At 52.5% G+C, this 11,490-nt stretch overlaps 1 protein-coding gene across 1 annotated transcript; it reads left to right on the top strand.

Moving 5' to 3' along the window:
* Positions 1 to 1,461: 1,461 nt before the first annotated feature.
* Positions 1,462 to 11,282, top strand: PHOX2A (paired like homeobox 2A). The gene is made up of 3 exons (XM_065423343.1): positions 1,462 to 1,684; positions 4,220 to 4,407; positions 10,851 to 11,282. Exons 1-3 carry the CDS (start codon positions 1,462 to 1,464, stop codon positions 11,280 to 11,282), a joined length of 843 nt encoding a protein of 280 aa, XP_065279415.1.
* Positions 11,283 to 11,490: the final 208 nt, after the last annotated feature.

Below are 11,490 nucleotides of genomic sequence, written 5' to 3' on the forward strand. Positions count from 1 at the left end.
GGAGGAAGGAAAGAAAAGGACAGAAGCGCTAGGAAGGAAAGAAAAGAAGCGAAGCGCTAGAAAGGAAGGGAGGGAGGGAGGAAGCGGGAGGAAGGAAAGAAAAGGACCGAAGCGCTAATCAGCATCTTTCCCCACCTGGCCCGGCCCGGCAGGAGCCCCCAACCCCAGGGGTCGCACCGGGGAAAGCTGCACTTTGCTTCTAACACTGCGTGGGGCGGGAGGGGCCCCGCGGGTGGCTTCGCCCAGCAGAGGGGCGGGAGGGGGCTCAGGGGCTCCCCACCCGGCTGGAGCAGCAGATAACGGGTTCACTTCGAGCCGGCCGGGGGGTTCCCGCGGAAGGCCCCGATCCTGAACGCCCCGAGGTCCTCCCGTCCGAAAACTCCCATTGCCCCGGGAGGGTCGGGCCCTGCCTGGAGTGGGTGGTTGTTGTGGTGGGGCGGGGCGGCTCGGGGGGCGATCCGGGGGGCCTCTCTAGCTCTCACGCACCCTCCAACCCCGCCACGCCGCTCCTGGGTTTCCACGGCTTGGCAGCGGTTCGGGGCTCCGCTCCGACGCGGGTCCGAGAGAGACCCCCAGGACTGGCCTTTGGTGCCCGCAAGGGGAGGCCCGGGCGTGCTGCCTCTGGGGCCGGGGCAGGTAATAACGGGCTGTAGATTGTGTTAGACCCGATGGGGAGGGGAGGCCCCGTGTGAGCCCCTGGCACCAGCCCCCTTCCTTGGCTCCGCTTTCAGAGGGATCTGGGCAAGTTGGGGGCTGGCCCCGATCCGTCCGTCTGGTCCCCAAGACCTGTGCCCTGGGCGAGCCCCCAATCCGAGCGCCTCTGGGGCTCTGAAAACCCGGACTAACCCCGCAGGGCCAGCGGCGGGCCTGGGTCGCTTTGCGAGCCCCTTTCGCGGCTTCCACCCCCGCAGGCAGGGCGGCCTGGGGCGGGGAAGGGGGTTTAATCAACTCTGACGGGCTGCTTGGGCCAGAGACGGCCCGACTCAAGCTGGGGTTTCTAGGCTCCAGCAGCAGGACACCCCCCCCCTCCGCACGCCACAAAGGGTTAAGGGCTGAATTCGTGATGCTCAGGGGTGGGAGGCGCTTCCCCCCGTTCCTACTGCCCCCGATAGACTCCGGAGATATTGTCATGCAAAACCAACCAACGCCTTGCCCATTGTCTCCCCAGCCCCAGCCACGTATAATACACGGCGGCAGGTCCCGCCAGCCGGGAGGAGCGGTCTCCGAGCCAAGGGGGGAAGCAGAGGGAGAGGAGTGCATGGAGAGGCACCTTCTCAAGGCATCCAGGAACTTGCTGAGCCAGGAGGACCAAGAGCTCGGAACAGGGGGTCGAGTGGCAATCAGACCCCGGGGCCCTGAGGCTGGAGCCCTGAATCGGACTCCAGAGACCGACCCCTCCGGTGGTGCCCTCGCTTCTCTCCCTCCTCCGAGCTCTCCGGCCATCCACCTGTGACCTCCTCTATGTACAAAATGGATTACTCTTACCTCAACTCCTACGACTCCTGCATGGCCGCCATGGAAGCCTCTGCCTACGCCGACTTCAGCTCCTGCAGCCAGGCAAACACTTTCCAGTACAACCCCATCAGGACCAGTTTTGGGACCAACCCTGGCTGCCCGCCGCTCAGCACAGCCAACTGCACCTTGGGGGCCCTGAGAGACCACCAGCCTTCGCCTTACTCCACAGGTAAAGCCACGAGCCCCATGACACTGGAGCCAGGGACGGGGTGTGACTGGAGTTGGACACGGTGCATGAGAAGTTCTCGAGATGCCCAGGCGCTAGCAAGCCAGAGAAGGGCCTACAGGGGACCCGGAGGCTCTTGACATGCTAGGCAAATTTGAACAGATCAAAGTTTGGCAAAGGTCTGAGGGCTTTTTGCGCCGCAATCTGCCACGCGATCTCTTTATATCGGGTTGGCTCCCCCCCCCCCCCAACCCCCCGTTTTTTTTAAACAAAAAGGTATAAACCAATTTTGCAAAATGCAGTTATAAAGATATAAGATTTGGCGTCTAATCAAGTTAAGGAGCCGTATCCTATGTTCACAGCCAAAACAAATTAATGGGTAATCAGGTTACAGCAACTGGAGGATTAGATCAAGAAATCTAATTTAATATTTGCAGAAATGGCTTCTACAATGTTTTTTATGAAATTATTAATTTCGAGACTTGAGGGGGTTTGTTTGGTTTTGGGAAGGGATCGCATCCGCCTGAGACCAGCTGTAATAAACCAGCGCTCACTGCAAAGCCAATGCTGCTCCAGCCGAGGCGTGACAACTGTTTCTGGTCAGTGGCGTGTCCCTTTGTAACTGATCGGATGGTGTTGGTAATTTTCAGAACTACTGAAATCTCCTTACAGCGGCAGGGTCTCTCGCCACCCGATTTTCACATGCTACGTCCGGCCGAGATACAAACCCATCCCCGGCCACCTCCTATAGAAACAGATCTTACTCCCGTTTTAGGTACAATCCCTAAGACACATGGTCACCAAATCTGCGCCGGGTTCGAAGCCCAAACCCGCGCTGTTTAGAAAACACTCCAGGAGACAACAGACTTCAGGCGCTAAGATCTTCAAAGCGGGGCAACGTTCCGCTGTTGTTTTCTGCTGGACCTCTGCCAATCTTTATCCGTAGCCATAAACCTGGGTGTATATAGAGCAGGGAGATGCATATGCATATAGCTATATGGCTATATAGACTAGAGACACGTACAGGATTTGCATGTATCTACACATCGATAGCAAGAGATACATGTACATATCCAGCTATACAGAGACACACATTTAGATACAGCTAAGTAGATATTTTATCAGTAGAAACAAATATATTTTTCGTTATAAATATAGATACATCTCTCTCTCTTCCCATACACCCTATCTATCTATCTATCTATCTATCTATCTATCTATCTATCTATCTATCCCCATACACCTTATCTATCTATCTATCTATCTATCTATCTATCTATCTATCTATCCATCCCCATACACCTTATCTATCTATCTATCTATCTATCTATCCCCATACACCGTATCTATCTCTCTATCTCTCTCCATGCACTCCATCTAATCTAATCGATCTATCTGCTTAGTGACTGAACCTGTATTAAACAATTTTTTCTCTCTGGACCCAGTTGCTGGTGATTGTCATTAGTTTCCTCCCTTTTTTTTCTATTTCATTGTATTTCTCCGCGATCTGTCTTTTGCCTTGTGAATAGCCCTGACTTCGCAGTGCCGGTCCCGGGGCAGCTCCCCGGTTTACAACACTGTAGACACCGTGTTGCAATGGTCACCGTTCTCGCTTTAGCGAGGCTGACCCGTAACAAGAATATGTTGACATTTAAACCGTTCGCTCCCGTCTCCGTTTGGTGCGGGGCTTTCGGAGCATTTCCGAGAGCTGGATTCGAATTCAACTCCGCTGCCTCCGGCCGAGTCCTTCCCACGGACAACGAAGCAAAGACATTTTCTACCCCTATACAAATGCTGCGGTCATGATCCAAAACGATTCCTGGAGGATATTTTTCATAAAGATAAAGACTCCGGGATAGCGATGCCGCATCAGATGCTGTAGCGATTGGGGAGTCTTTTGAAAGGCAAAAATGTACTAAAATATTAATGAATTAATAATAAACCAAATAACTAGCCCGTACGCTACGAAATAGCAATTCAAACAATAATAATAATGGACTACTTCGTTCTTAAAGTAATTCGCTAATTAAAAATGGATCCACCATAAAAATAATAGCGAGGTAGCAATTAATAACATCTTTAATATTTATAAACCAATAATGAGCAATGCCATCGCTGATCACATCGAAATATGCACCATAATCAAATAACAGTCAGCAGCGTAATCATTGTTAGCTAGTGCAATATTAATACTTTAATATAAACACTAACTGCAATATTATTAAAATAGAAAGCACAGAAGCATAGATAATATAGATGTGATGAATAGTCAAATGCATAATAATTAAACAAGAGTGAATAATGTAATAATAGCTGATGCACTATTGATACTTGAACAATATTAAGGCTGGGAGTGTCATGTCAGAATATCCTAAGTGAGTTAGGAACCCAAGCCAGTGGGAGTTGGATACAGTCCATTGTGAATGGCTATTCATTTCCCGTATCTATAGCTAGCTACAGATATAGTCCCCCTTTAACTGCACTCTCTGCTCTCAGACCCTCTCATATTTTCCTGCTAAGTAACGCTCTCCCCTTCAGTTCCCTACAAGTTCTTCTCGGACCCCTCGGGCATCAACGAGAAGAGAAAGCAGCGAAGGATCAGGACCACGTTCACCAGCTCCCAGCTGAAGGAGCTGGAGAGGGTCTTTGCGGAGACCCACTATCCAGACATCTACACCCGGGAGGAGCTGGCGCTGAAGATCGACCTCACTGAAGCCAGGGTGCAGGTAAGCCGAGTTCCGCCCAGCCCAGTTAGACATGATGTGGCTGGATATTCATGACACAGCGCTTCCCTGAAATGCAGAGTAGCCTACGTTTATTATTACAAATAAATAATAACCCTTTTATCGAGCACCTTCCATGCAAGGATCTCAAAGTGCCTTACAGACGTGAGGGAGTCAAGCGTCACACCATCCCTGGGAGGTAGGACAGTGTCCTCACCCCGTTGCGCAAATGGGGAAACGGAGGCAAGGAGAAAGCCCGTGACTTGTCCAGCTCACACAGTGAGTTAGTGGCAATGCCAGGAATAGACTCCAGGAGTCCTAGCATGCAGTTGCACACGCTAACCATTGTTTCACCCTTCCTTTGTCTAGGGCCCCTATTCAACAAAGCTCTTAAGCAGGTTCTTAATTTTAAGCAGGTACCTCTGGTCCTATTCACTTCATTGGGGCTTAAAATCTACTTAAAGTTAAGCACATGCTACATTGCTTTCCTCAGCTGGGGGGCTCTCTGTCCCAGTTCCCCACCTGTCAAATGGGATTTCCCTACCTCCCAGGTTGGGTTTATAATCGTAGAACCACAGAAATGTCAGGCTGGAAGGGATCTGGAGAAGTCACCTAATCTAGTCCCCTGCGCTGAGGCAGGGCCAAGCAAACCTAGATGGGTTTGTCCAGCCTGGTCTTACAAACCTCCAGTGACAAAACTCCACAACCTCCCTTGGAAGCCCGTTCCAGAGCTTCACTACTCTTAGAGTTACAAAGTTTCTCCTAATATCTGACCTAAATCTCCCTTGCTGCAGATTAAAGTCCATTATTTTTTTGTCTGATCTTCAGTGGACATGTGTCTTACATAGGACACTCCCGTTAACACACCCCAGCATGAGATCAGCCTTTTTGCACTTGCATCACGGCATTGGCTCGTGTTCAGTCTGTGATCTTTGTCAGCACTCCTGCTGTCTAGCGAGTTACTTCCCATTTTGCAGTGGTGCATTTGATTTTGCCTTCCTCAGTGTAGTACTTTGCACTTGTCTTTATTGAATTTCATCTGGTCGATTGCAGACCAAGGTGTGGAGGTCAGTTTGAATTCGAACCCTGTCCTCCAAAGCGCTGGCACCACCTCCCAGCTTGGTGTCAGCCACCGATTTTATAAGCATCCTCTCCACTCCATTATCCACGTCATTAATGAAAATATTGGCTAGCACCTGACCCAGGACAGACCCCTACTTGATACGGCCTCCCAGTTTGACAGGAAACCATTGATAACTACTCTTTGGATATGGTTTTGCACCCACGTGTGCAACCACCAAATAATTCCATCTAAACCACATTTCTCTAGTCTGCCGACCAGACTGTCACGTGGGGCTGTGTCAAAAGCCTTGCGAAAATCGAGAGCGATCACATCTATTGCTCCCCCACAGCCATGAGGCCAGTAACCCCATCAAAATACTGAAGCTGAATACGAGGATATGAGAATAAATACTTAGCAGCTGCTCGGATTGAGCTGTATAAGTCACTAGAAGTGATGGAGCATTATGCAGCATGGGGACTGGTGGTTAGGACTCCTGGGTTTACCTCTACCATATAGCTGGCCAGATCTGGGCCCCATTGGGTCGGGCGCTGCACAGACACATGGGAAGACCTGGTCCTGCCCCAAAGATTCCAGAAGAGAATCATCTCGAGTTAGTAGCCTGCAGTTCAAGGCCCCAATTCAGGAGCATATCCCTGTTCAGGGGAGCACGTGCTTTCCTGAACAACGTGCAATGGGTGGACCGTTTTTCCACCAGGAGGGTAATTAACCATTAGAACAACTTGCCCAGTGATGTGATGGATTCGCCATCCCCCGACGTCTTTAAATCGAGACTGGCTGTCTTTCTAAAAGCAACGCTCTGGCTCCATCCGAAGTTGTGGGCCTGGTGCCAGAATCCCTGGGGTTGGTTCTCTGACCTGGGCTCTATGCGGGGCTTAGACGCAATGAATTTTTGAAGGTGTAGCCCTTCCTGAAGCAGGCCCAAAGTCACGGCTCAGCTCCGGCCCCGTGAACACTCGGGCTATCAACCCAATGTGACCTCAGCCCCCGTATGAATTATCCCGCACTGAGCCGTCCCAAGGCGTCAGACCGAGTTTGGCACAGACGAGGTCTCTGTGTTTCAGTGCAACAGCAGGTCCCCGCCCCGTTCAGACGCCTGTTCAGCAGGTGACCTCCTCCCTCGGAGGCGAGTGGGGCTTTAAAGAACCGCTTGTCGCTGGCTGGAAGGCAGGGGCCGTGGGGCCATGCTCCTGGGTCTGTCTCGCTCAGTGCGTCTGAGAGGCAGACAGGGAGGCGGGAGAATCAGGAGCTCATCTCTGGCAGTGGTTGCTCCTGGGGTGAGGGAGCTGCCTTTTATTTTTTCTGGGAGCAAAGCACTGGGGAAAGGAGCTGGCCCAACAGTGCAGGGGCCCTGCGTCTGGGCAGCAGCCCCTGGTTCCACCCCCACTAGGTGCCCTCGAAGCACTACCCAGACTAAGGTTAGCGCTCCTCGTCCACTGAGCTCAAAGCCCTTTACCCAGGTGACAAGGCCCATGATCCACGTTGGACAGATGGGGAAACTGAGGCAGCAGCAAGGCAAGGGACGTAGCCAGGGTCATGTGGCAGGTCAGCTGGGAATAGACCCCACAACTCCTGACACTCCTGCTTATTCCCTAAGCCGCTGGGCCCCCTGCAGCAGGCTCCTCATTTAGCGCTACCTTTAATTAGGCGTCAGGAGCTGGTTAGACAGTCCCAGCAGGTCCCAGTGCCCGTCCAGTCCTTGTCCCGGCTCTCTCTGCTGAGACTGCCAAGAGTGATGCAAATTAGGACCAGAAGGATGGTGTGTGTGTGTGTGGGGGGGGGGTTAACCCCCCCCTTGCAAATTCCGTCTCGTAAAACACCCAGCGTCAGTGGCCATTCGGGCACAACGGCATCACAGTGGGTCACAGCAGCAGGCCTGGCCTGGCCGATCGCTCCCTGCCCTCGTCTCCCATCCTAGGGCCAGCAGACCCCGCAGACGCCATGCGGCTGATCTGCCTGGAGGAGCCAGGCCGGCTTAGCACCGATTTCCCCCGGGGTCAGCTGCCGTGAAACGGCCCCGCCGGCTGCGGGCCCCGTGAGCTCTGAGTGGGCTGGTCGTTGGCGGCTCCGCTTCGCCTCGTGCGGCGGGGAACCTCTGCGCCAAGCTCCAGCTCCTCTTGTCACTCGGCCCAAACAAGTCTGGCTCCAGAGCTGCAGCCCTCTCTAGTCCCTACCCGAAGCCATCGCAGGCTGCGTGCGAGCTCCTAATTCCGCTGTGAGGTGGCTGCGCCGTTCCCGAGCCCGGTGGCTGCAGCATAAGCAGCAGGAGCAGACAAACGGCTCAGGAAGCAAAGCTCCTGTCTCTGTGCAAATCTCCCTGTGGCACAAACTACAGCCAGGCGCTGCAGGGCTCAGACCCAGGGCCTTTAGCACCAGCCTTAGCACTTGATCTGAAGGGGCTGCTGGTTGTGAGTAGCCACCTCTTGTCTGCCCCTGGATCGACCACTAGAGGGAGCCACAGCCGCACACAGTCAGCGAACCCAGCCACGGAAAAAAGCCACAGCGAACTATAAGGAGGAGCAGAAATGCTAGTAAATTGAGATTTTCTTTTTCAGTGGTGGGCATCAAACTGGGTCTGGGGAGGAGAGACAGGCAGGGCCAGAGACAGGAGACAAAGGGCTCGATTCTCCCCTCCTTTTCAGGGTTACTCCTGATTTACACGGGGTGAGAGCGAGCGGCACTGGGCGCTTCAGAACAAGGACTCGGTGTGGGGCTTTACACAAGGGGGCCTGGCCTCGGCTCCAGGCGCTACTGGAACATACTGATAACTAGGAATAAAGGCCGGGGGAAGGAAAGGCCTTTTCGTTGCTGTAACCGTAAGGATCATTTCTCAGAGCCCAGTTCTGCTGTCAGCGACGCCGGTGAAAATCCAGGAAACTCCATCAGTGAATGGAGAATCCGGTGCTCAGGCGGAAAGGGCCAATAAATAGGTTCCAGGACCGGCAGTCAGTGCATGGGCAGCGAAAACTCACCAGCCCCCCATGCCACAAGACTGCCCAGAGCATAAAGCTTTTCGGGCCAGAGCCCGTGCGTTTGTTATCGGTGCACCCAGCGCCTGGCTCTTGGCACTACTGCAATACAAATGCAGGCGTGCCACCCCCAACCCTTCCAAAATCAGACAGCAGGCCCCCAAATTGTTCAATTTTTTTTTAATTGGGATCTTATTTGCCTGCAGCTTCCCTAGCCTTATTAAAAAGAAAGCTGAGATCCTCACACAATTGCCTGAGTCCCGGAACTGGAGCTTTAAGGGGGAAAAAATCAGCTATTGTGAAATGGGGACAAGTCATTTCCCCTCCCAGGAGAAAATACGTTCCCGGCTGTTATAGAAAAGACGGTGGTCGGTTGTTCTCTGTGCCCACTGACTGTACAATCCGACGCAACCAGCTTAACCTGCAGCCAGGGAGATTTAGGTGAGCTAATATTAGCAGGTGTGTGGTGAGCAAGACACGAGAAGTCATTCTTCCGCTCTACTCTGCGCTGGTTAGGCCTCAGCTGGAGTATTGTGTCCAGTTCTGGGCACCACATTTCAAGAAAGATGTGGAGAAATTGGAGAGGGTCCAGAGAAGAGCAACAAGAATGATTAAAGGTCTTGAGAACATGACCTATGAAGGAAGGCTGAAGGAATTGGGTTTGTTTAGTTTGGAAAAGAGAAGACTGAGAGGGGACATGATAGCAGTTTTCAGGTATCTAAAAGGGTGTCATAAGGAGGAGGGAGAAAACTTGTTCACCTTAGCCTCTAAGGATAGAACACGAAGCAATGGGCTTAAACTGCAGCAAGGGAGGTTTAGGTTGGACATTAGGAAAAAGTTCCTAATTGTCAGGGGGTTAAACACTGGAATAAATTGCCTAGGGAGGTTGTGGAATCTCCATCTCTGGAGATATTTAAGAGTAGGTTAGATAAATGTCTATCAGGGATGGTCTAGACAGTATTTGGTCCTGCCATGCGGGCAGGGGACTGGACTCGATGACCTCTCGAGGTCCCTTCCAGTCCTAGAATCTATGAATCTATGAATAGGAGAACCTGGGTTATTGTCTCTGGAACAGGCTTCCAAGGGAGGTTGTGGAATCCCCATCATTGGAGGTTTGTAAGACCAGGTTGGACAAACACCTGCCAGGGATAGCCTAGGCCCGTGGTTCTCAATCTACTTGCCATTGTGGGCCACATATGCAGCTCTCTCTGAGTTATGTGGGCCACATCCACACAATATATATACCACCTGTATGGCCCTGAGGATGTCACATGGGCGCAGCTGTGTGCTGATTGGGCCACAAGCGGGCCGCAGGTTGAGAACCACTTGGCACAGGGGGCTGGGCTTGATGACCTCACCAGGTCCCTTCCCGCTTGACATTTCTATGATTCTATGAAAATCATGAGAGTTGGCAACACTGCCAATAATAATAATAATAAAAGAACCAACAGCCTGTCCGTGAAATGAATGGCTGGTAAATTTCCAACACGAAAGAAAAAGGACTAGAATTTAACAGCGAATACAATCACCTTGTGTGGCCAACAACCACCCAATCTCCACTCAACCCCCTCCTTTAAACTCAGCCCCGATGCATAGCCCACCTCAGAGAAGACAGCACTGAATGAAATGCCCATCACACCATCGATGAAGATCTCTCACTATTGCACCACATGGTGCTTTAGAGCCCAGAATAAAAGTGGCCAGTCCCTTCCTGAGATGCACCGAGCACCTCCATTAACCGAGTCCCAGATCCTGAGAGGCATTTGTTATGTTCACGGCATGCACACAGAGAAGTTAGAGAAAAACCTAAATCCTTGGCTGGGAGGTTGCAACATAACACTGCTTTATTAATTAGAATTCAGAAGGATAACACACAAGAACCAAAGAGAAAGAGAGAGAGAAAGCAGGCTGCTCACTGAGGCAGCGGCACAACTCACCCCACCTTATTCTAGATGGATTGCTGCTAGCTAAGCCAGCTTGCACGCTTCCCTGCAGAGTCCCCTAGCCTGCAATCAGGATCAGGAAAACACCCTGGGCATTTAAAGTACCAGCGTATCATTTTAATACAGTTTTCAATATACTGCAGTATTTGGGCACCTAACTCCAAGTGATGTCAATGGGGATTAGGTGCTTAAATACCTTTGAGGATCTGGGCCCTGCTGCCTTTGGGAAGTCTGATCAAGAAGTGGGGATTTGTATAGGCGGTTGGATGGAAATCCTCAGATGGAAGGTGCCATAGAGGTGCAAGTGAAATCATTATTAAGCCTTACTGTGATTCCATCGTTCAAGAGACACCTGACTAGGTTGTGAGTGGATCCCTCTTTCCTCGCTTGACTTGGTTTTTCTGTCTCCCCCCTCCCGTTTCTGGTCACCGTCCCACCCCTCAACCCATCCAGGTTTGGTTCCAGAACCGACGCGCCAAGTTCCGCAAGCAAGAACGGGCGGCAAATGCCAAGGGGGTGAATGGCGGCTCCTCAGCCAACAAGAAATCTGACCCGCGCTCCTCTTCGGAAGACGACGAGTCCAAGGAGTCCAACTGCAGCCCCACCCCGGACAGCACCGCTTCGCTGCCCACCACGGGTAGCCTCAACAGCCCCGGGAGCAGCCTGAGCCCCAGCCCCGGCACGGGTCAGGGCCTCGGACCCAGCCACACCGCCCAGTCCTTAAAGGCGCCCATCTGGCCAGGGGTCAGCACCAGCAACGGTGCCACCAACACAGCGGAGCTCCTGAAGGCGTGGCAGCCGGCCGAGGCCATGCCAGGACCTTTCTCCGGCGTCCTCTCCTCCTTCCACAGGAAGCCCAACGCCCTCAAGACAAACCTGTTCTAATGACCGGGAACGGACCGCGCCAAACAAACATTGCCAACTCCTTCGTGTGCCATTGTGTGCGACATCAAATATCTCCCCCCCTCCACCCTCTTCCCTAGCTAGTAGTCTCCAAGGTTCCTCTCTCTGTCCGCAGAGCTGGGTAGACCCCCACAGGCCTCCGGGAAGGCCCAGATTCTCCCAGGCTGGAAGGAAGTACTGAAACAGACAC

Source organism: Emys orbicularis, chromosome 1 (assembly GCF_028017835.1).
Source record: "Emys orbicularis isolate rEmyOrb1 chromosome 1, rEmyOrb1.hap1, whole genome shotgun sequence".
Lineage (NCBI taxonomy): Eukaryota > Metazoa > Chordata > Testudines > Emydidae > Emys > Emys orbicularis.

Coding starts and splice junctions, on each gene's coding strand:
- PHOX2A (XM_065423343.1), top strand. CDS start 1,462: ATGTACAAAATGGATTACTCTTACCTCAACTCCTACGACTCCTGCATG. Junction 1,685..4,219: donor GCCTTCGCCTTACTCCACAG/GTAAAGCCACGA, acceptor TCTCCCCTTCAG/TTCCCTACAAGTTCTTCTCG. Junction 4,408..10,850: donor TCACTGAAGCCAGGGTGCAG/GTAAGCCGAGTT, acceptor CAACCCATCCAG/GTTTGGTTCCAGAACCGACG.